The sequence below is a fragment of the Brachypodium distachyon genome, chromosome 3, assembly GCF_000005505.3.
Source record: "Brachypodium distachyon strain Bd21 chromosome 3, Brachypodium_distachyon_v3.0, whole genome shotgun sequence".
Classification (NCBI taxonomy): domain Eukaryota; kingdom Viridiplantae; phylum Streptophyta; class Magnoliopsida; order Poales; family Poaceae; genus Brachypodium; species Brachypodium distachyon.
The window spans coordinates 29,690,146-29,715,807 of NC_016133.3; the positions used below are offsets into that span (position 1 = coordinate 29,690,146).

Below are 25,662 nucleotides of genomic sequence, written 5' to 3' on the forward strand. Positions count from 1 at the left end.
TAATTTTTGGAGGTGGCGTTACCTCAGTTTTTTTGGCAATCCATTCTAAGATGTTGGAGGCCTTTTCCGAGTGGATGGGAAACATGGGAGCTCTCACTTTCGGGCCGACTCTCATATGTGAAGGAAGAAATATGAAGTGCACTGACAGTTTTTTCAGAATCACTATTACATGCAACTTGGCAATCCGAGTGATCCACCAAAACAGCACGTACATAAGAATTTTAGCGTTTACAAGGTATTAAGAATTTTAGAGAAAGGTTGTATCTCATGCCAAAAGACAAAATTTGATGGATCCGATATACAGGCGTTGGCGCGTTGCACAAAGTTCGTGACGTTTCTAGAGAAAGATTGTATCTCATGCAAAATTCTGTTGCTCTTTTCCAACCTTCTTCCAGAAGTCATGCAGTCACAGATCCGTTAGCACAGTTATTCTTGTATAAAGGACGGCGGGGTACCTTTCTCTGTAATCTATGCAGTGAACTGATAACACTGGTACGCTCAGACATCGGATACAAGGATGTGCAAACTCTCCGATGATGTGATTTTACAATTTACTGTACAATTATACAACAAGAGCTCCATCGAGCTGTGAGATTAACGCTTGCTTTCCCTATTGTCCAAGGAAAACCCCCTGAACCCCACTGGACCTTGGCGGGGGCCAAGGAAAATCCATCAAAAGAAGTTATAAACTCAGTTGTTGCATGTTATCTTCTTCCCGTGGTCAGCATTCACACTGGAACGTGGAGCTAGAAATACATCTGTTATCAGGCGCAATCTTTCTAATGCTTATCTCGCTGATTGCTCGGGCTGCTTGAGGGGATACGTGTATCCTGTCCATCAGGTTTACCTTGGGTGCCTCGAGGATCGCCTTTGGGGGCGATAATGCCCACTGCATCGCCCAGATAGCAAGAGGTCGCATGTATATCAGTGACCTGTAATGCCCATCTGTGGTCCATCCTTCTGGTGTTTGGAACCAATACCTGCAGTACCACAGGAAATCATGTCTTATAACTTGTAACAAATAGTATTTGATCATGAAACATAAAATTGCTGCGAGCAATTAGCGTCGCAAGTTGTTGGGCACAAAGTAACAGCTACCTACAGAGCTACACTAGACAGATTAATAGGGGCACAAAGCAAGCGGTAATAGAATGGAAAAACCACCGACAGCATCCAATTTCTGTTTTAAGATGGAACTGACAGGAATCCTTAGCATGGAAGACATGAAGCACTAGAAAACAAAATATTGCCAAAGCTAAATCAAACTATCAAAGTTGCACCACTGTGAACTATTAGATTGCTCAACAATGTATAAAAGCAGCACTTACCCATAGCCTTCTTCTGACCACCCAGCAAGAAATATTCCTTCCGCGGTGATAAAACCTTGATGCTCCATTCCATGGAGTAGCATGTTAGCAGCAACACCGTATGTAACACCAGTCCAGATTTCCCGAGATTGCATGCATGTCTCGTCCACCTTCCCTTTAGGAGTCATACCATTTACAGCCCCCATCCGTCCTCCTTTTACCTTCATTACATTGAATTCAAATATTTTCTGTAGAGCACTTCTTATTTTGTGCTCGTCAAAAATTGGGGGCAAGCCTGACGATGCAGCATACCACTGTCCTGCAAGCTGATCAGCCTGGATGGATCGGCTATTGCTGCTTGTACCACTGTCATAATTGAAATAAGATCCATTCCATAACTTAGCCTCATACACTGCTTTAGCTTTTATGAACTTGAGCTTGTACTTTTCAGCATATGGACGATCCCCAAGGCGATGGGCCATTGTAGCTGCAGCTTGAAGTGCGGCAAGCCAGAGACAACCACAGTACGCACTAATCCCGTGAACGGTCCAAGCATCATAGGTTTGATCAGGAAATCCATCATTCTCAATGAGACCATCACCATCTCGATCAAACTGATCCATGTAGTCCATTGCAGCACAGACTGCAGGCCAGACATCTCTACCAAACGTCATATCACCTGTGGCAGCAAAGTCTCTGTATACCTGGAGTACAAACTTGGGATTTAGATCTTTCCATTTACTCGTGTCGTGTATGTTATATGCATTCATTTCATGCCAGGGGTCATGTGTTCCCAAGTCATGAGGAACAGCACCTTTGACTTTGCGGATTCCTGAGGTACCATCAGCCAGAAATTTGACTCTCCGGCGATCTTCATACAGAACAGCATCAGCAAAATCACGTTGAATACTCAGCTCTATTTTGGGAAATAAATCAAGGAGAGCAAAAGAAGCATAGAAATGCACATCATATGTATTCCACATGATGTATTCCACTCCCTCCAGGTACAAGAATTTCCCAACATTTTCAGGGCCATCCTTGGAGTGTATGCAAGGAACTGGTTCTTGCACCCTAAGTCCATTGGTTTGTTCTGGCATCTGTGGTCCACCATTAGTCAGGTCATCTCCATTAAAGACTTGCTCTGCTGTTGGCCTGGGAAGGTTATCTTTAACAGATTCCGATTTGGTATCTTTTATAGGCTTTTTTGAATGTTTCTGCTGGTTAGAAGCAGGATTTGTTTTCTCATCAATCGCTGGAGGTTGACCATCTACATGATCAAAAGGAAAAAAATGTAAGGACAGGTACTAGCGCATGGAAGGGCCGGACTAGATGTAGATACTAAAACAGAACTCTTGCAAGCAGTTTTAGAATAAAAGGAATAAATCCTGAAATAGAATATAGAATAGAATAAAAGGAATAGTGCAACTGAAAAGAGCAAACCATCATTATGTAATCTAGTTCGTACAATATGCTAGACATCTTAAGAAGCCTAAACCCATCACAAATTTTTATACAGCATACCTGTCCAAACAGTACCCCCAGCTACCAGAAAGTAAAGCTCGTTAAAAAGGGTGAACTTGTACCTGCAGATAAGGCATCGACTAGTTAGTTTAAGAGGAAATTAAGACATTAACTAGCATTGTTTGAACAAACTGAAATACATCATGTGATATAGTACCATAGACCTTCTACAACATTCTCATGTATAACCCATGCACCAAGACATCAAGGAGGGGATCAGTCTGCTACACCTAACACGGAAGGCAGCTTACAATGAATGCAATACATGTATGCACTCAACCCTGGTGATGGGCAACCAAATAGAGGATGAGAAATATCTACTAGTCTGCCAGTGCTACGAGAAAAAAGGCAGACATGATCGGTCAACTATGTCCGCACTATCGCTGAGTGACGGTGTAGGTCATTAACAGGCGAGCACAATAACTAAGGGAACAAGTCGCGTGACATTGGTACCCCTCAGTCATTTCGGTAATCTTCTTTATTTTCCTCTTAAGTTTAATCAATATACTCCTAAATTTGCACATTGTTTTCTCAAACACGCACAACGCATGTTTTTGTGCAATTTATAATTTACATCTCCAAAGTCTGTATTTCTAGAACATCTTTATGGATAAGTTTATTTTATTAAAAAATTGTGAACTTAGCACAATTTAATATTAATAATTAGAAAAGGATACATCAACATAATTTTTTCAACAATATATCAAGTGGAGCCACAAATAAGGTCAGTAATAGCCAATAACAGAGTCATGACTAATGAGTGAGAGATATGTTGTGGAACTCATAGAAAAGAAAGGTTGTAAGAGTAATTAATCTGGTGTCCTTAAGGGAATAAATGTTCGATTAAGGCATATTTTACTAGATTAGATTGGATGGCTGTGATGATTTGTGTCAGAACCTAACTAGTACAGTAGTACTCCCTCTGATCCATATTAATTGTCTCAAATTTGACCAAATATGGATGTATCTATGCCTAAAAAGCGTCTAGATACATGTAATATTTCGACATTTAATATGGATCGGAGGGAGTACTTTTATTTTTAGATTCACTCACAATAAATAGCACTACTACCCTTTTAGTGCACAGGTGATGATTTTGGCTAATGCGAAACCGCGTAGAGTAAAAAAGGACCAATTTGTTAATGGAACACGGGAACATAAGGAGCAGAAGTGCCTTGGAATGTTAATGGCTTAAATTTTAAGATGAGTTAAGACGGCCAAAATGACTCGGAGGGAGTAGGATGACTGCTCTGCATATAACTCAAGACAAAGGTGAAATTCTTAAATGAATATATTTACGGTCATTTCCAAATTCCCAGGCCGGGGACCTGCTTACTACCCCTATTGTCCTTACAAATTTACTTGAAACATCTGCATCATCTTTAGTTATCTGGTCACTTTTCACCATTGATAACAAGTACAAATAAAATACTATGTTCTTGCTTGACCCCTTTTTTCAGTAGTTAAGCAAGTTACAAAGTTGCACAGGATCACGCTTTATATGTATCAGGTGCAAACACACAACTCGATGATAATAGCTATATATATAGTAGCGAGAGAGAAAGCTTATACCATTCTGGAAGTCTTTCATCCCTGAGTATGGGGTTTTGCCACTTCTCGATCTCTTCTTCCCAAAGTCTATATTCTGAAAAAACAAGGAATGATCGTACAACAGCATAAGTTGGAAAGTAAATAAATAAAGAGCGATAAGTGAATCAGAAACCGACAGATCAATAGTGCACATATCCTATCAACATTACAACAGTTCTGTTGTCGACATATGGCGGATTGTGAAGGCAACTATTAGTTACTAAACTGTGTCTGAATACATACAAAATTAGTAAGTCTAGCAAGTGACACGAAAGCATACTTGTTAAGGCATCATGAACCAAATTAATAGATGATCTTTCAGAAGTTCCATAGAATTCAGTGTACCTCCTGCAACATGATAAAATATGTATGAGTTCTCTCGTCATGATTAAGGCATTGCAGCATACTAACTGCTAGTTGTGCATATTATTACACAAACGAATTCAATTGTTAGGCACCACGGTACCACTTTTTCTATCCAAATACCACAGTACTACTCCTTTTCAGTTTATAAAGCATATTCAAAAATCTTAATTTTTTATTTGAGCACATCTCATAAAACCCCTAGTTTCTAACGAACTGTAACATAGAACTCCACCTTTTGGATTTTTTATCACTTACCCCGTATTCTTGGACAAAACTGTATCGCAAAACCCGTGATCCCGCTGTCAACACGGCTAACAGCGTTACTGACATTGGGACCCACCTGTCGGCCTCAGACACGACAACTGGCTTATCTAGTTCGGTCTGGTTCGGTTTTCTCCCATTTTTCTGTCGGTTCAGGTGGGTTCGGGCCTGCTCTGTTCTTCCTTCTGTCCTGCACCCTCGCCCACGCCACGTGGACTCCTGGTGGCTCATCGTCGTGGTGCTCGACCAGGTTGGCGCCGGCGGAGAGTCGTCCCATGAGCAGAGGACAACAGCGGCAGAGGAGGAGGAACAGCAGCTGCTGTACCGCGTGCCGGTCTTTGACCCTGCCTTCAGCAAGTTCTGCTCTCTGCCCACGCCGCCGGTTGACAAATGTTACACCGTGCAGGTCTCCATGACCTCGTCAGGCTATTGCAGGGAAGATGCCATGGGCAACGACAACACCTTCATGGTGGTTCAAGCTCTTCGCCTGGGTGTGCCCGCCGCTGGCCCGCGTCTGCGCGCGGAGGTTCTCGCTGGAGCTGGAGATTCGGTGGGTGCAGGCCAGCGATCCTCCTGAGGACGGAGCTGGTGCACCTTCTGGGCCGCTGCTCTTCTTCCACCTCACGCTCTGCATCCGCGGCGGCCTCTACGGGCAGCCCAGCCCTCTGTCCATCGACCTGCCTCGCAGCGAGGAGCTCCCCGATTGCTTTGCCGGTTCGGGCCAACAGACGTGAAACTGAAGGAGTTCCGGGCCAACAGACGAGAGAAAACCGAACCGGACCAAACTAGCTAAACCAGTTTTCGTGTCTGAGGCTGACAGGTGGGCCCCAGTGTCAGTAACTCTGTTAGCCGTGTTGACAGCGAGATTACGGGTTTTGCGATACAGTTTTGTCCAAGAATACGGGTTAAGTGATTAAAAACCGAAAAGGTGTAGCTCTCTGATACAGTTCGTCAGAAACTAGGGGTTTTGTGATATTTACTCTCTTTATTTTCTAAGCCCATTTGTCTAGGAAACAAGCAAACTTTGGTTCCCTATGTGGAATCAACCAATAGTTGAAGAAGAAATGGGTGCATACATGCTTTATCAATCACTAGTCTAACACCTAAATAGGCACTTCTTGGTTAGTGTGAATTAGGAGATAGGCCTTATGATCTGAAAGGGAGGGATTACCACTTATAACTCTTTGTATTCCATTATGAAACCCCATGAAAACAATAAAGAGAATGCATGTGCTGTTGTGGTCTTTTTTTTTTGGCGAGGAATGTGCTGTTGTGTTCAATCTAATGTGAACATACAACTAAATAAAGAAAGCAAAGTGATGTTTTATGAGTAGAATTTACAGATAGATGACTATCAGATGTAAAATAGAATCAACAAAAGTGCTTTCCATTGTATAGAAACAAGAACGCTGACCTGTTATATGTGCATCCCTTCTGAAACTTCACTTTAGGTGAGGACCAAGACAAAGCAAACGCAACTGTACACCTACCATGTGGCTCCACCCAAGTAGAGGCTGTGACAGCCGCACAAAGTGTCTCCCCAGGAGAGGAAGGCATACTACAGCCAGCATTGAAATTTTCCAGATTAAAGTGGCCATCCTGAGGAATGGTGTAGAAAAAAATGAGGAAGAATCAAGAGTTAACCTGATACGGAAACATAAAATGGTTATTATAGTACATAAGAAAACAAGGCAAGGAACAGCTGGTATGAAAATCACCCATACTGCAATGTTAAAGAAAAAAGGGGTAACAGCAATTGCCTTTTTCATGATATCCCACATATCCTTCGCGGAAACATGATTTTCTCCAGAAAGGCCAAATACAGGCAAGACTGTCACGTTCACATTCTGCGTTTCACAGGCAGCGATAGCAAAAGTAACTGGAGGATTATCCTTTGCTGTTCTGCAGCATATAGCAGCTTGTCAGCTTGTAGATGTGTAACATTTTTTAGGGCATCGTAGATGCGGAACGTAACGCAGAAGGTTCCACAAAGTAGATATCATCAGTTAAAAGCAGAGGGTTTGAAACTCACTTGTGATGCAGAAGCACTCCTGACACTCCATCCTCCCCACTGAACACATGATGAGATCAAATAATGAGTACCATCATTCCAGAAGGCTTAACAGACACTAACGAAGGCGTATATATACATACTTACATGAAGGGCTCATTGAAGTGGCCTCCTGAATGATGAGAAAAACCTCCAATAGAGTTCTGTGTTTGAAAAGAAATATCACTAAAAAGGAACTTAAAGCGCATATGGTAACCTAATATAAATGGGATCTGAGTTTCTAGAGAAATAGTTTTTGACTTTTTATTGTTATAGAAGCTAAACCAACCAGTAGTAACCTGTCCATTCTTCTACTCCCTCCGATCCTAAATTCTTGTCTCAAATTTGCCCAAATATGGATGTATCTACTCTTAAAAGGCGTCTAGATACATGTAATATTTCAACAACAATTTCGGATCGGAGGGAGTACATCATAAATTTAATTTGCAATGAGATTTGACTTCCACATTCTCTCAACTTGGCAAATAGGTTGGATATTTCCCTAGTGATAGAAGCTATATAACCAGTTATTGTCCTCTACATCAAACTCAAGAAATCAGCTCGCCGCACAGAAACTTTGTTTTAAATGAACAAAGCACTGCCAGGGTGGCACTTGACATGTCTGGCAGTTTTCATCTATACCTCTATACCAACAAAATGTACAAGGTAGGGTTTGTAGCAAACCATGTTAGCCATCAAATCCAATCTACGGCTCAAGTTAAGTTGAATATCTGAAAATTATGTCCCAATTGCACATGAGGTAGGGTCTGAATCAAACCATCTTAGCCATCCAATCCAATCTACGTCTCAAGAATTAAGTTGAATAACGGAAAATTCTGTCCTAATTGCACATCTTATATCTTAATAACATGATATCAATTAGACAATTACCCTTTACAACCCCTTTTCTCAAATTATCCGGAATTGCACAGCCTACTTCTTATCTCTTAGTCATGACGAATTACGACAAGATTGCTGACACTATCCACCCCTTTTGTTATGAAATGTTGCGGTTATCATATCGCTTTTCCATGTAATTAGCATTGGCATGCAAGGCATCAAAAGCAATATGGGCCATAAAGCTGAAGCCCAACAACGCAAAAGTGAAAACACAACTATGCAAGTAATGCTAATATTATGCAGAAGCTTTAGTCATATGCTTACCGCCCATGTCATTAACAGGCTTACTTTTGCACGGTCTCTCCCAGTGTTCACTAGCTATAAATAAGATACAAAAAAAATGGTCAAGTATACTGCATCGAAAAGGTTTATATGTATTTAGAACATCTTGATGCGTGAAACATATATAAAAACTACTCAATTGGAATTCGCATGCCCAATAGGCCAATACCTTGTCTGAAGTTGACGAAATAGATTTCACAACATATATCCAATAGAACACACTTTGTTGGGAAATAGAATATAAGAAGCTATGAGAATACACCTACTGCAGTTGCCAACTTAGCTTAAAAAAATTAAAGTAAGTCACTTACAGTGTACACAAACACAGATGTAGGAAGACTGCTTTCTTTGTAATCATGAGGTATGAATGGTGATATCTGGCGACATGAGATTTTAAGGTCTGGATCTGGTTCACCTGCATTCATGGAAATTTTCACAACCTTCAGTTTGAAACAGCTGTCAGCTAAAGAAATAGCGACCCACAAAGTATATTCATTCTGCACTCAACACATAGGCTGGCTTGGCAATAATATAATTAACTACTTCAGCTCACTGGTAGACAAACTTTCCAAAACAAAATAGAATGGAGCAAGAACTCTTGGTGATGCAAGTCATGTACCCACAGCTCCAGTGTCATACCATCATAAACAGTCCAGGCCCTAGGGAACAATGCATGATAGGTAGAATGTTGGCCACTCAAGTTCCAGTCCCATGATGAAATTCCGGAGTCGCTATATTTCCTGAAACCATGGAAGACATCACAAGAGCACTATTTCTGCAGAAGCCATGACATAGCAAAACATAATCTTATCCTGTATAACCAAGCAGCAGACAATTCAATAACTATATCCTGCATCACATTACGGGATATATTGTTGGCTCTTGACTAACGGATTAAAACTAAAAATACAACCGACTGACATAATAGAGCAAGTTGATCTGTCCAAACACATTCCAAAAGGGTACGAAAAAAGAGGAAACAAATCGAAAGAATAGCTGCAAGAAAATAAGGTATACACTGGCTTAGCTAGAAAGTTGAATCAATATTTTTTTAAATTCAGCCTGGACTACAAAAAGGAAAAAAAGAAATTTGTACAATGATACTTGCTTAAGCAGAGACTTTTGCAAGATACAGGATTGACTTTGCTCACATCTAAAAAATAAAACAGGCTAAGGACTTACTTTAAACCATCATGGTGTCCAGGAGCCAATACCGATGAGCATTTTTTATTCCCCCCATCCCGTGATACAAAAATCTGGAAGAGCATAATGTTTAGGAACAGTTCATGCCTCACATCATACTTGTGAGAAAACATGAGACAAGGATATTGAGAGTAGAGCACTAAGGAAAAGGGTGAATACATAGTTGTTCTACATCTACATGCAAAAAAAAACTCATACTATAGTACTCCCTCTGATCCTAAATTCTTGACTCAAATTTGCCCAAATATGGATGTATCTATTCTTAAAAAGCGTCTAGATACATGTAATATTTCGACAACAATTTAGGATCGGAGGGAGTAGTATACAGCTACTGACAAGAAAATGCAAACAAATTTACAAAGTGAAAAAGAAAGTGTCCCTGAGGATCAAAAAAAAGTGTCCCTTTCCAGCTATCAACAAGTAATCCACAAAAGAATGTTTTCTATGTACATCCATTGAAAGACTTGGTGAGGTAATTTCATCTTATCTCAACAACCCTTCCCATAAACTGCTAACACTGTAATTTCACACTAGAGCACAGTGGCAGCAACACAAGAAATACATAAAAGCCAAAAAGGTCCCTTCTGGGGATTTAGTGAAACAAATAAAAAACGGTGCTTAGATCATGGGTGGGCATCACAACATTTTGAAGTAGTGATTTGAGCATCTGAGGCACTAAAAAGTCAGAACGTAAAAGACATACATCAAGATACAGTATTGCTCCAAACAACGTAGTGCATCAGTATCTTACGATAAGATAAAATAAAAATTACTTTGCAAGCAACAACAAACTAAGGGTTATTGTTAGCTGATAATATCAAGATAAGATGAAAGCATTACAGAAAACTGGTTCTCCATGACCGGCGAATTCTCACACAAACCAGGAATGATGTGCCAATTCTTGAACTCTCCCCTGAATCCTCTTGAAATGCTACCGCTCCTGCAGAAGTAATGTACTGATATCAAAATCTAAAGCCTGTACGATGTGAACAAAAAAATGACTAATGACAGAAACATCAGCTTGAGCAGTCATACCCCATCCCTCCGAGCGGTACACCCTGTGAAGCTGATGGCTTACAGCTCTCTCTTGTGAATGGATCAATAGGAGCTTTCTGCAGGCACAAAAACAGACTCTATTCTGTCACCACACGAGACAATCTCCATGGTACCATTCTTTTTTTTTTGAACGGTCCATGGTACCATTCTGCAAGTGTTTGACACAAATATGTGCAAGACTAAAGACAATGTTACCCTTCCATGGGAAGCCTCCTCACGGACATATGACCAAAGCCTCACCCCAAGGCTCATCTGAAATTTTTGCATTGCAAGGCAAAAACTTAGCAGCTACGGGAACAAAATCGGACAGGTGAAGAAACCAAACGCCATAAGAACCCGACACATGAGACCAAATCCCAGTACGATACCATTTTCATTGCTTCCATAAAGGTGACGCTGAATTCCTTGAGTATGTTGGCGTGACTGTTCAGTCGCCGCCGCCATGCCTGCTCCGGCGGAGCAGCGCCGTCTAAGTCCAACTGCGAAAATCCGCAAACGAATCACCACAAGAGCACAGAAAACAAAATCCGCCGCGATCGAGACGCCAGCTCGTCTTACCAGTTGTAAGGCGCTGCGGCCCACGTACTCCTCCGGCGGCCACGAGTTCTTACGACAGTGGAATAGATGGCCGCTCACCATCTCCCCCCACCCCGTCCTCTAGTGCCACAACCTCTACTTCCTCACCCCAGTACGATCCGCCACGCGCCGGCCGCGGTCCTATCAGAGGCCTGAACTCGATGCTGCGGTGAAACCAGGAGATCCACAGGTAGCAGGCCGCCTCATGAGCCCTTGCGCCCGCGTGGATCCGAGCCCCCGTCGCCCCTCAGCGCCTCGATTCGCTGCGGCGGCCGACGACGAAGTCGAGAATCGAAACGAAACCCTCGAGTGGAATTCACGCGCGTGCTTGTCGTGTGCTTTTTGCTGCTGCTGAGCTGTGTTCGCGGGTGTGGTGGGGAGAAGCAGCAGCGAGGAAGATGATGAGAAGGGGAAGCGGAGGCTGAACTTTTGGAAGGGGGACGGGAGGAAGGAAGTGGCTACGTGTGAACCCGCCGCCGGTGTGCGCTTTATGGGTGGCGGTAGCAGTTCCGTTTGGGATTTTCTGTAAGGGGAGTATGTTCGTTGATTTCAGATCAGATGAATAATAGAACAAACGGCAAAAGGGGATTATCCAAAAACCAAAGTTCCAAATTCAAACGGGGATCTACGCTGAATTCCAGTCTCGGCGACATGTTTGAACTCCAATGCGACCTTTTACCTGTAAATAAAGCATGTTCATTTAGGACGGATTAATGATGAATTATAGAAGTGACAAGGGTTGTTTAAAGATCATGTGGGTATTTTTTTTTTCATTTCCTGGGAACCTATGCTTCTTTGGTAACATGTTTGTGTTATGTCAATAAAATAAGAAAAAATTATGCAAAACCATCACATTTAGGGCAACTTCTAGAAAAACCACATTTAAAAAAATCAAATCACCATCATTTTTTTGGACGATTGGACTCACACACTAATTTACGACTTGAGCACGTTTTGATTGAAAACCTGACATGAGCCCACTTGCCGGTGCCACTGTGGTGACACGCTGGACAAGTGGTGACACCGTGTCCGAACCGACAAGATTGCGCAACCACCACATTGGACACTTGTTGCGAAAACCACAATTTTCGTTAATTTTTGCGCAGAACTACCGCGTTTCAGGCAAGTTTTTGCACGTAACACTAATTCTGTCGTTTGAGACGCATAAACTCATTTCTGACACCTCAGGCCCACATGTCGAGTTGACAAAGTCAACCTAGCAAGTCAACCTAGCGTTAGCTCCGTCCGTTAGGCAGGCCCCTGGCCCCTTCGTCTGTCGTCTTCTACCTCGTCCCTGACACAGCACACGCAAGCAGGCAGGCAACAATGGAAGGCGCCACCTCGTCCCTCACGCACTCCCTCTCCCTTGCACCGGCATGGGGGAGCACTGCCGACGCCAAAATCGCCGGCAAAGCATATGGTCGAACATCTTGTGGGTGTCTTTTTCAGCAATTCAAAGTGGACGGGACGCTCCAAATATTCAATGTTGTGTTGTTGTTGGTTGGGGAAGCAAGTAGTGGCACATCGACTGTGTAGTTTGAGCAATTTGTCAACAGGTTGAAGGTCGCGGAGGGCGCGCAGCCGCCGCTCATCAGGATGGCGGGGTCTGCCGTCGTCGGCCGCGAGAAGGCCGTCCTCACGTTGCAACGACTCCAAGCGGTGCTACCGGATGGAGCTAACACTAGGTTGAGTTGGTCAACCGACATATGGGCTCGAGGTGTCAAAAATGAGCTTGTGCGCCCAAACGACATAATCAATGCTATGTGCAAAAACTTGTCTGAAACACGGTGGTTCTGCGCAAAAATTAGCAAAAAATGACGGTTTTCGCAACAAGTGTCTTCAATGTGGTGGTTCTGCGCAATTTACTCGGTTCGAACACAGTGGCACCACTTGTCCAGCATGCCGCCACGGTGGCACCGACGGGTGGGACCCCTGTCAGGTTTTCAATCAAAACGCGGTCAAGTCGCCAATTAGTGCGCGAGAGTACAACGGTCCACAAAAGTGGTGGTGATTTGAAAAAAAAAACCGGTTTTTCTAAAATGTTGTTCCAAATGTGGTGGTTTTGCGTAATTTTCTCATAAAACAATCTAACAAATATGATGTCGCGTGATGTTAAATTTCTAAGATTACATTAATCTCAACTAGATTTAGATTTAGACTTAGATTGATTTTGATTGCGCACGTAGAATTAGTTGTGTTAAGGTGTCTTTGTGGAGTCTAGTTTTGGACGGGGGCATAATGTACCAGTGCTATTATTGTTAAGAAATTGATTGTGTTAAGAGAATTGATTATATAACCGATAGATTTGGTCATCCCTTAAAATAACGGTGTGAAAATGCATGCTTTGATCATTTGGATCCCTTAAAGTTGCCTTTAACCTTTTTATATGGATTAAACATGTTTCGCAGTTAATTGGTTTTCACTGAGTAGATTAAATAAACGTCACTCTCTTGTTTCTCGTTTTCTTTTCCTTCAACTCGTGCACCAATGGCATGTTATTTAGGTATGCACACACCATGTAGAGATCATCGAGGTGAGGTCAGCTTGCATAGTGGCATGGTGTAAGTGGTGTGGCTCTTGATAACCTTGGACGAGGGTGTAGAGGTTGACGGCTTATCATCGTCCAAATATGAATGAACTCATGGGATTTGATAGGGACAATACGCCACACACCCATAAAAATTAATAACCGGTGTAATCTGATCAATATTACAGGGATATGTTCATATCTAGAATTACTATATATTAGTATGAATATCATTTTAATAATTGAGAAGCAATGTTTTTAGTCTCTACCACCAAAATGCACACGTCCAAAATATTACAGGATATATAGTGTGTGCTCAATAACGCAAATAAAACAAACATTACAAAACATCTGAAATAGGGAACAACTTATTTTTGTCGTGTACATTTGGTTCATATCTTGATTCTTGATGCAAGACCCAGGATCATAAACTCACGATGCCGTTGGGGAGGGTTTGGGTCAACGCGTGATTTACCCTCCCCATGCCCAAAGAAGGAGATCCCCATTCTTACCCTCCCCAAAATTTGCTCATTGCTTGTTTTACCCATATCTATTGCATAGCATTTGGAATCAAGACCATAAAAAATCAAATCAAGAGAGAAAATTCTCCAATCGAGCAAGCGACGGCGGCCCGTACCGACGCCATCCCGTACCGGCGAGAAAGGAGAGGGCGGCACTAGGCGGCAGAGACGTGGAGGAGCGCCCTCGATCTCCTCCTTGAGCCGTCCTGCGCCGGGTCGCCGGAGAGGATGACAGGCTCCGGAGTGGGGGCGCAACAACGCGAGGCAGTGAGGAGGGACGGCCACGCAAGGGGTCCAGGAGGGCGGCGCCACGAGGCTGCTGCCAACATGCCGAACTAGAGAAGGGAGGAGGCGGCTGCACGGGAGAAGAGAAGAATCGGGAGAAGATGATGCTCTGGCCTATCATGCGATCGAAGCCAAATGGATAATACCCATTCCTCCATTCACGCACGGTAAAAAAAAGTTCTGCCCATACGTGGCCCAAATGTACGGGTAAGGGTAGGGTAATGGGTGACGGTTACCCACCGGCAACCTGAGACATAAACTCATGAGCATAATTATCTGTGCAGTTGGTTCCACCATTAATTCATTATTCACCACGATCATCTAGGGTTTGCATGCCGCTACCTCCTGTAATGTTTTGTTCTGCTCTACTGGTTGTTCTTGCACTAGAACGTATGCACACTCCTGTAAAGTTTTGGTTTGTCATGTCCGCTCAATTGGTTATTCTTACACGAATATATGCGCACGTGTCACACAACATCAAAAGTAAGAGAGGAAAATAGAATCACAATCTTTTCTTTATGCCAGCAGTGCATCCATGTCGATGCGATTAAACTTACCAAACGACAGCGTGTGACTCTGACAACTACTCGCTCCTTTCCTAAATACTTGTTGTGATTTTAGTGTAAATTTGAACTAAAACAAGTATTTAGAAACGGAGAGAGTAAATGACGTATGATACCATGTCCTGTTCGAAAAAAATTATAGAATCGCGCAAGTGGCTGAAAAACCCCCATAAAAGAAGCTAGTCAACTAGCCTCAAATATAATCATTTCGATCCAATTAACGGCATCAAACAATTGCCGACATAGTGACACACTTTAAATGCTACCGTCATACCGTGTACAACCACTCCGGGGCACTCCATCTCAATTTGGTTAGCCTCCTGCCGTTTCTCTGGACGTTAGTTTCATGATTCTGACGTGATAGCCGTCTTTTTGACCGTCAAATTTCCCTCTTCTTCACGCACGAGATTTTACATTGGACTTCACCTTAGAGCAAGTTTGGACTTTGTAACGACTAGAAGGTCTTAATGTCGGAAAGCAGCTGCTGTCCATTTGCTTGTCAGCAAAACAGTAAAATTAGTGTTAATTTTGTCCTATATCGCACGTCGAAGTTTAATTAATCGGAAACATTGTAGTCCCATTCTCATGAGGAAAAATATATCCGTTGACTGAAAAGTCAGAAAATAATGAATTTCCAATAGACCATCGGAAACTCCTTTCTTGATGAGACTTTTTCCGTTCTCAGCGAAGTACTATAGCACAAAACAGGACAGTTTCCTTTCTCTAATGTCTACTGTATTTCTTTTCAGCAATTCCTTTCTCTAATGTCTCGTAATCTGCTAGTACTAAAATACTGATGCTATGGCTCACCAGTCACCGCAGCTTTCCTTTGCGTGCGCGTGAACGTCGCCACGTACAGACTCTGGTCACGGGCTCGCTACCATGCGGCGCCGCTGACGTGGTGCGGCGCGTCGGGAATCGGTGTGTCGAGGCGGACGCACATGATCGCTGCGAGCAACGGCCGGATTCTCTGCAGCCGCTCTCCCTGTTACGTCCAGACCATGAACACCGGGAAAAATCCACGCAAACACAATTTATTTCACTCTCCGCTCCAAGTCATCGTCTCTTATACGTCGTTTCTTAGTCTCTTAATGCGATTCTAAAGTAAAAGTTATTTAATAGCTTTGTTGTGTTGGTTTGCGTGAAAAGACAGCCGCTGGCATAAATAAACAGCTTCATAATTAATAAGGTGCCATGTCAGTAAAATGGCTAAAATAACGCGCTAAGAGACTAGCATTGAAAGTGCCCTAAAAACAATGAATGGTACTTCCTCCGTCCTATAATTCGTGTTATGGTTTAAGTTCAAATCGGAGGAAGTAAATAGGGCACAAGAATTTTATGTAAAACCACGACAGAAAATATGAACGGTGGAAGTAGATATTAAGAGATAGCATAACAGGGCGACCTAGGAGCCTCGGATCTTCGGCAACGAGCATGCAACTGGATTAATGGGTCGACCTATCGTAGGCGGGATTCTGCCTTGCAAGCCAAAATCTTTGTAACTTGGTTCATTCGGGTCCTGGTTTTGCACGGGACCCATTGGTCCACTTGCCTCTTCAGTCGGCTCCTTCCTCGTATCGTATCTCCTAGCGACATCGCCTCCTTGGCGTTGTTCTAGCGGAGGTGGCGTTTATATTTTCTCAGACTAGAGCCAGAGCCTCGTGTGAGTCGTGTCGCGTCCTGCCGTCGGCACGATCGAGCCGACCGGCCTCGCTCCAGACGCTCCTCTCTCTTCGCGTCATCCATGCACCGTCGTACGTCCGCACCGAAGTCACGAAAACGACGTGTCCTCCCGCGCGGGTGCACCGTCACGTTACAAAAAAGGCTGACAGTTACGTCCTGCGTTCGAAGCTCGAGTATATATGCGGTCGTGCTCTGTTATCCCTCCGCGGAGAAGGAGGAACGAGATAATAAAAACGTGCGGCGGCAAAGGAAGGAGCGGCCTCGATCGCTTTTTGTTTAGTGGGCACTTGACGCTGCATCCATCCACACACGCAGCTAGGCCGATACGTGTGGTGTCTTTTCACCTCAGGGCATCCGCGAGAGTGAAGGTGTCGATCGTAGGCAGGGTTTGTTTACGGTTCTGATTCCAATGTAGCATGACAGGTCGTCGTTTTCGCGCGCACATGAGTTTTAACCATTCAATTCGATTAGTAATTGTGGACTGCGTACAGACGCGAACGTTAAACTTGCGCCGAATATTACGTGCAGAGTTGCCGTTGAATACCGATGAGCCGTTCGAGCACATATGGTTCGTACTTATATACAGAGTGGTGACGCAAGATCTAACTTAGACAATCTTCTTAGGCAGAAAAAAATGTCACAGCCAAAGCGTCAAAAATGTAACCGCGCGCAAAGCACCACCCGACGAAAAGATCCCTCGATGGTCGCAATTGTCGATCCGTCCGTGCATATATTGTCTGCTCGCCGTCACGCGACCGGACACGCTTCGGTTTTCCCTGCGCATCCTCGACCGCGAATACGCGAGATGAGACGCCAGCGCGCGCTAGCTGGAGGTCGAGGGTTAGTGTAGCACAGCGCGCGCGCGCGTCAGCCGCATAGCAGAAAACGCGACAAGGAGTAGGTCGTGATTCTCCGACGGCGGATTCCAGAAAGATGCACCGAGCGTGTGTGACGTGGCTCGCATGCATGTGAATGCCATGCTCCACTCACACAAGTACGTGTGCCGCCCGGGTTTGGTTGCTTTGCTCGTGCCTGCGCTGCACCGACGCGTGGCTTCGATCTAGCTAGCTAGGCCTGCCACCCGCCGCCAAGCCCTCCCCGTCCTGGCGTTGGCTGCTACAGTAGTGCTCGGCCTACACAACCGGCATATGCTAATTTTCTCTTCCCAGCGAAAAACCCCTACTCCAAACACGAAGTGCAGAGGAAAAAGAACAAATACCATATCACCGGCGGCTGCGGCTGCGGCTGGGCCACTCGTGCTACATCGGCAATGATGCATGTCGGCACGGCCAATCTCGTAGTCGACATCAACACCGAAAAAGAAAGGCACACGAGCCTGGGTACTATACAATTGCCGACGCACTTCAAAATAAAATTGTTTGCGTACACGATCGGTTTGGAATTTGAGAGTGGTGCGGTGACTACGTACGTACGAGTACTACCGAATTGCAAGTTTCATGCTTCATTTTGACAGCCAACTTTTCTTGTCGCCCAGATGTGTCCTCTTTCGTGACGAATTTAGAAGGGACTCCAAGATTAGTACAATGCAAATGCAAGTGTTTAAATGGGTGTTTACGATGAATCAAGCATCTTCTTAAACATAAGTGTTTATTTGTATAGAAGATGTGCCAAGTTAGGCATCTGACTAGTATAAGTAAGCACCAAGGATTAACAAAAACCGGTTAATTTTTTTAAAACCTTTCTAAACATATTGCTTTGCACATGTTCTAATTAAATTGTAACACGTTTGGAATAAATGATTAGATTGCCCTTTATATTTGGGTAAACCAAGCAACCAGCAAGGGCTCCTTTGCTTCTCAGAAAATAAAAACCGACGGCTGCGATAGTATTTGATACTACGAGATATCTGCGTTTCAAATTTAAAGCGTGCCAAAAAAAAGTTGAGAAACTATTCAAAGAAGAGATATTTGTTTGGTTAATCAACAAATAGAGCTACGATCAGAAATAGCATTGTAGTCTCCTGTAAAAGATTGTTGCTCGGACGCTCAGCAACTAAAAGGAAAAACTGGAAAAAAATTACTAGAGTATCATCGGCGACGTTGTGGTCTTTTTGACCATCGGCGGCAACCGGCAAGCAAGCTTCCGGCCCGTGCCGTCCGTTACAGATACCAGCCACAGCCTCACACACGGCCCGAGCAAGCACCGCGCGGCCCACCCGACAACTCTAGGACCGGGTTACTGACTCCAGCACGGCCCGTGCACCCTGCTCGGCTGTCCGTCTCCTCCGCCCCGTCGCCTCGCCCCGGCGACCTCCAGCTTATCCTGGCCGTAGGATTGAGAGACGTGCACGCCTGGAGCCGCATTTCGGCCGTAGGACACGCGGGACGCGTCCGGGAACGTCAACTCTTCGTTTCGAAACGATCATGTCAGCATACAACTCCTTTTGTTTTGGTAAACTTCAGCATGTCACCCTTTTGTTTTGTTGACCACCAACAATGTCATCGTGAATTCGTGATGTTGCGTCGTCTTGCACGTAAATTGAATCGATTCTGCACAAGCTGCATCGCAATGCATATCCATCCATGATATACATGTCACGAGAAAGTCAGTTGTTTTGTTTATTTTTTCTTCCCGCCGAACAACAGTACAACACGCTGGTCGTCGACAACAGCATTCGCCCGTTCGGCTGTCTCGATGTAACAGAATATTGGAATGTAAACTGCAAAAATAGCAAACCATGGACAAAAAACCCTACTACAATGCACACTAGATAGATCAAACATATGACGTAATGCGAGTTTAGGACCATTTGTGAGGAACAAACCTGACGTCATCCTAGCATCTAATGTGGGAAAAAAATCGCGAGGGACCAAATGTACACACTTTCGAATTCACGGACCATTTCTAGACTTCTTTGCTAATTGAAAAAACAAAAATATACTCTCTTTTTTCAAGAAATGAGTCCACATGTGCTAGATTCAGAGACATAGACACAATGACCGCCTTCTCTTATATCTTGCGATTAATGTTTAAGTGCGTAAATTCTTTAAATAAATGTGAAGAAAATGTGAAATCTAGTCTAATGAAAAAAATGAATTATTCTTCTTGCTAAGAGGCCATATCTCAGTCAAGAGAAATAAAAGCATTTTTTTAAATTCCCTCTTCCACATCAACAATCATCCCGTGTGATGTTGTAATGTGAAGATTGTGAAACAACTAGATAGATATCGAGTAGATAAGTTGTTGAGCTTAGCTTGTATAGACGGCGTGGTTGTTAGTACCCATCGTCCGGCAATAGGATAGGGTTGTTAGGTTGTTGTAATCTGAACTAACATGTAATTCCCTATAAATAGAAGCATCGGCCGCCAGGGAATTCTCATGGCAAACCAATCTATCTGCTCAGTTTTCCACTTGGTATTAGAGCCCGATCTCATAATGCGACTTCCTCCGCCGTCTTGCCACAGCTTCCGCCATTGAGCAGCTTCATCACGATTCGGCTCAACTCCGCATTATCTCCTCTGGAAGGCTCAGGTCGAGCCGGCCCTGTATGTCCACCAGTTGTATGGACATGTCAATGGCACAATTGCTGCACCTTCCAAGACCATCGTCATGGGTGCCAATCCTGCCTACCTTGCCTGGTACCAGCAGGACAAGTTGGTTCTCGGCGCCTTGCGGGGATCCATGACCGAGGAAGTACTCGGTCAGGTGATGCGCCACACCACCGCCGCCAAAGTGTGGGCAGCACTAAAGGCGATGTTCTCGTCCACAAGCAAGGCGAGAAAGATGCAGATTCGACGCCAACTGTCGAACCTGAAGAAGGACATGTCGGCCACATATTACTTCAACAAGATGAAGAGTCTCGCCGACACCATGGCGACCATTGGGAAGCCCCTCGACGAAGAAGATTTCGTCAGCTACGTCCTTGGAGGACTTGGATCGGAATACGATCCACTCGTTGCCTCCATCACCACCGGAGTTGACGAGGCGAGCTCGGACACGCTGTATGCTCACCTCCTCACCTTCGAGCAGCGGCTCGCCGACAACAACGCCCAGCAGGAGATCCACTCGTCCGCCAACACGTCACGCGCGGGAACTCAAACCGCAATGGCGGACGTAACAACTCCAACACTCAGTGCAATGACGGCCACAACGACAACACTCGCACCGACACCCGCAACAACAACAACGGCCGCAACAACAACAACGGCGGGGGCAGGGTGCAGTGCCAAGTGTGCGGAAAGTTTGGTCATGACGCGCTGCGATGCTGACAACGCTTCAACCACTCCTTCCAGCCCGAGGAACATCAGGATCGCTCCGACAACTCAGCCGGTCATGCGGGTGATGACGGGAAAATGGGGCGAGGAAATATATTACGCGTCCACGTCATAGAGATAGATAGTATAAATTAAATGCGCAAATGCGGAAAATAAATAAAGGACCAAACATTGCAGGATCTTTATTTCCAGAACTCTTACATTTGCATAAAAATTCTGTTAATTACATCTCCGAAGAGAAAACCCCTGATTAAGAAATTCCAATGTATCTATTACATGACATAGCAACACATGAATATCTAAAACTATGAAAACAAAAGTCCTCCTCGATGTCGTCGGTGCCGGCGTGTTCGCGGAAGTCTTGAAATTTGTTTATGCTAACATATAAGTAGCATCATAATAATATTTCAATTTGTTTGCAAATATGACGTATTTAGTAGTCATACTATCCATTTGTACTAATTTTTGTAGTACATAGTATTTTTGTATGCATGTATGGAATGTATGGAATATTGGGTTTTGACGACACCGTATATGGTGAGTCTAAATGAAGTTCGAGGATGAAATATTGAAGTGCACTATGTTATGTTTTCTAGTGCAAGTGATATAGGATATGATCCTGTTTATAATTTAATTTTATGGATACATGCACCTACATGAAAGAAGTGCATGGTTTAATTTTAAACTCCGTGAGATTATATCATGACACGTAAGTTGATTGCCTACATGCATTTGTATATTGGTTTTGTAGATACATACACCTACATGAAGAGAGTGCATAGTTTGATTTTAATCTATATGAGCTTATGTTGTGACATTGGTTCTTTGCAGATACATAAATTTATATGAAGCAACTGTGTGATTTAATTTTAAATCTATCATATATATCCTACCGTGTCTCCTAGGAAACATGCATGCAAACATATGGTTTTAGCATGGTTGTAACCTTTCTTTAAGGAGGTTATATGATATAAATATGTTGTAATGCATTTTATTTATTCTTATCATGTTACTCTTCGAGAGCGTTACTTATAGTTTAGCATTTTTCACATCATATCATGGAATTTTGACGAGAAACAATGCGCGAGCGTTATTGACGATTTTAGCACTTTATTTCTCATATCATGGAATTCTGATGGGAACCCATGTGTAGAGCACGATTTATGATTTTAGCATTTTATTGCTCATATCATGGAATTCTGAAAAAAAAAACCATGCGCAGAGGATCGAGTTATAATTTTAGGAATTTTATGGCTCATATCATGGAATTCTTGTTGAGAACCCATGCGCAGAGTGTCGAATTATAATGTTAGGATTTTTTATGGCTCATATCATGGAATTCGCGAGGAACACATGAGCAGAGCTTCGATTTATAATTTCAAGCTTTTAATGGCTCGTATCATGGAATTCACGAAGAACCATGTGCAGAACATCATAATTTTAAGATTTTTAATCGCTTATATCATGGAATTCGTGAAGAACCCATGCGCAGAGTGTATATTAAGAATTTTTGTTAACATATTAATTTTAGGTGTTTCCCTGAACATTTGTCCTTATCCTGAACCGCGAAGGCCAAAACGAAGGTATGCAAATATATAATCATTGTCCTGAACCGCGAAGGCCCAAAATGAAGCTATGCAAAATATATGATCCTTGTTCTAAACTGCTAAGACCAGAACGAAGGTATGCCAAATATATGATACTTGTTCGGAACCGCGAAGGCCCAAACAAAGGTATGCAAAATATATGATCCTTGTTCGGAACCGCGAAGGCCCAAACAAAGGTATGCAAAACATGTGACTATGCAAATTTTCTTGATCCGAACCAAAAGGCCGAACCTAAGGGCATGGTATCATGAAGAGGAAATTAAGATATATATTCCTTGATCCGAACAAAAAGGCCGAAACGAAAGACGTAACATGGGGAGATGAGGATGCTCCTTGACTTGAACCAAAAGACCGAGCCTAAGGGCAGAGGGATGGCATGATTTCCTACCTTCTCACTTCTTGGAGACGTTGATTTATCTCAGATGTATATAGCCGGACTTCCAGCAAGCAAGCGTGCCGAGCTAGCTAGCGTGGTGTGGCTGAGGGCGTGAGAGAGCTGAGCTGCAGCAACCTCTCGTTTCTTTCGAGTAGCCTCTGCCTTTGCGTATGAACTAGAGCAGCAGCGATGGCAGCGTTTTGGCTTTGTGATGATCGATTTCTCCCGGGTTATGAACTAGCGCAGCATTTTGCATAGCTCTTCGATGGATTTCTCCCCACCTTCGATGTGTTGTTTGCTGCCCCTTTTATAGGCAGCTGGCGAGGTGGCTTTCAGCAGGGCGACGTGCGCACGTCCTGCCGATCGTGGAAGCCGGCAAGAGTTATCCCTTTCTTTTTATTTTCGTGGGATTTTACGGTATCCTGATACTCCTTTGGAGTGGGTGGAGTACCACTGAATCTGGCCATTGAATTGAAGGGTAGTTTAGTTATTATCTTCTGTGTTTACAACTAAATCCCGATGAAATCGTACGTCTGGTAGAAGAATGCTCGTGCGCCGCGAGCCCATCTGCGTTGTCTTATTCACCCCGCCGCTGCTGATATTTCTTGCACAACCGCTCTGGTCGCCCCCTCTTGCTCATGGCGCCATGGCGCATCCACCTCGCCGGTTAGGTCGCTGTGCGAGATGCGTGGAACTCGATCCAGCCCGCTTTTGTGATCCTGCCATGCCCCGGAGCTTGGTCAGACTCTGTGGTCAGGCGATCATTAATCGATGCCTCGCTAACTAGTTGGAAACCTGATCCTTCGGTGCAGGTGGAATAATGATAGCTGGCGTCACCTTCTGTGACTAATTAATGAGGATCATAAATCCCTGCGTCGCACTCTATGGATGTATGGATAACGTCATTAGCATCTTGGTTATTTGCCGTCGAGATTACGTTTTTACCCTTAAATTCAAAGTACTCCATAGTTTTTTCACACGGTACTCCATCCTAATGGCGTTGGAGTGCCAGTTGAAATCAACCGGCCGATCGAAAGAAACAGAGGGTCCATATTAGTTACCGGATAACGTAAAAGAGCTCTTATTTTCTTAATCAACTGAAGGCTTGCAGCGTGGGCAGCAGGAGATCGTGGGCGTTGGCCGTTGCAGGCTGAAGCACGCTCCAAGTTTCCTATCGATGGACCTGGTCGCATGCGCCGGATCTCTCCTTTTAATTATCCTTTTATCTTTTCTTCTTATCTCATTGCTGTTTGGATTTGGATTGCATTAACAGCACCAGCTAGGCAACGTGTATGCATACGTGGGCCTTGCTTAGTCATGCATGGGGTGATTATCAATTAATCTTAATTTAGTCATGCTAGCTAACATATACTGCAGCATGCACACGTTCAAGGCTTGTGTGGCTACTGTACATGCCGTCAATTGTTTTCTTTTTGTTTAATCATCGATCATAGAGATGTTTAACACCTATTTGTGTGCAACACCATACGTATATTTTGTATAGCCACCGTATTACATAATATCTCGTGGAGTCGCCAGATGGATATCGATTTTTATCCCACTGTCTAATGCTTAAAAAAAATATTTGTGATGTCCTTATAGCGTGATTTAGGTCACTATTAGGACCCGCCGCCATGGGTGGCATGTATGTTTTATATTGGCTCATTTGATTGGTCGATACATATAATTATTAATTTGTCGATATTTTATTTTGCATATGATAGGATTTAGCCGTTATAAAATACCCTTTAATATAATTACCATATTAATTTAGGTGCGACGCCAAAATCGGTGTCAACCGCGGGCTACTCCATTGACAACAACTGGTACGTGGATACCGGCGTGACGCACAAGCAATCTCGATAGATTGCACGTGCATGAGGGCTACAATGCGAAGGATCAAGTCCAAGTTGCCAATGGTTTCGCATATTGGTCGATCCCTAATTCCCGGCTCAACAAAACCTATAATCCTGAAAGATGTTCTTCATGTTCCTAGAATTAAAAAGAACCTCCTCTCTGTAAACAAACTTGTTACGGACAACACTGCCTTTGCCGAGTTTCACCTTTTGGCCTTTCTTCTTAAGGATCAGGCAACGAGGAGGGTCCTTCTTCGAGGTAAAAGCAGAGGTGGCCTCTACCCCATACCGGCGTCTTCCCTTCAGCACCTCGGCATTTCACGTCATCAGGGTCTTGCCAGCATCACCAAAGGGCACTGGCACACGCGTCTGGGCCATCCTCGTCGTCCGTAGTAGAGTCTGTTCTTCGGCAAAATAATCTTCGTGTTACTGCATCTGGCCATGAACCATCTGTTTGCAATGCTTGTCAGTGTGCAAAGGTTCATCAGCTTCCTTTTAATAGATCCAATCATGTTACTTCTGCTCCACTTGAGTTAGTTCATTCAGATTTTTGGGGACCGGCAATTACCTCTGTCGGTGGTTTTAAATACTATGTGAGCTTGTTAGATGATTTCAGTCGTTACACTTGGATCTACCTTCTAAAGCATAAATCTGAAGTCGAGCAAATGTTTTATTCCTTCCAAATTAGCCGAACGAACACTTAATGCTAAAATTCATGCCGTTCAATCAGACTGGGGAGGAGAGTATCATCGCCTCAATCGTTACTTTGACGACACGGGCATCACCCACCATGTCTCCTACCCCCATACGTCTGCACAGAACGGCATAGCAGAACGCAAACACATGCATATTGTGGAAACTGGCATTGCTCTTCTTGCTCATTCCTCTCTTCCGGTG

At 43.7% G+C, this 25,662-nt stretch overlaps 1 protein-coding gene and 1 non-coding gene across 3 annotated transcripts; one reads left to right on the forward strand and one right to left on the reverse strand.

Annotated features, from left to right (window-relative positions):
* Nucleotides 1–189: 189 nt before the first annotated feature.
* On the reverse strand, nt 190–11,573 carry LOC100837189 (non-lysosomal glucosylceramidase). Of its 2 annotated transcripts, XM_003574002.4 has the most exons (18): nt 11,095–11,573; nt 10,905–11,015; nt 10,732–10,788; nt 10,516–10,592; nt 10,321–10,420; nt 9,460–9,533; nt 8,917–9,017; nt 8,589–8,692; nt 8,260–8,313; nt 7,204–7,259; nt 7,078–7,116; nt 6,806–6,947; nt 6,460–6,644; nt 4,699–4,766; nt 4,401–4,473; nt 2,829–2,890; nt 1,329–2,574; nt 190–980 (listed from the first exon to the last, which is right to left on the reverse strand). In XM_003574002.4, the coding sequence occupies exons 1-18, from the start codon at nt 11,173–11,175 to the stop codon at nt 722–724; spliced, it is 2,889 nt and encodes a 962-aa protein (XP_003574050.1). In that variant the 5' UTR covers nt 11,176–11,573; the 3' UTR covers nt 190–721. The 2 variants fall into 2 exon arrangements, with proteins under 2 accessions (XP_003574050.1, XP_024316776.1); XM_024461008.1 differs by lacking the exons at nt 10,905–11,015; nt 11,095–11,573 and having other exon boundaries at nt 506–980; nt 10,321–10,436; nt 10,732–10,793.
* Nucleotides 11,574–20,540: 8,967 nt separating this feature from the next.
* LOC112272085 lies at nt 20,541–20,679 on the forward strand. Its single transcript, XR_002965783.1, has one exon. It is a non-coding gene; the product is annotated as a small nucleolar RNA Z247 (small nucleolar RNA).
* Nucleotides 20,680–25,662: the final 4,983 nt, after the last annotated feature.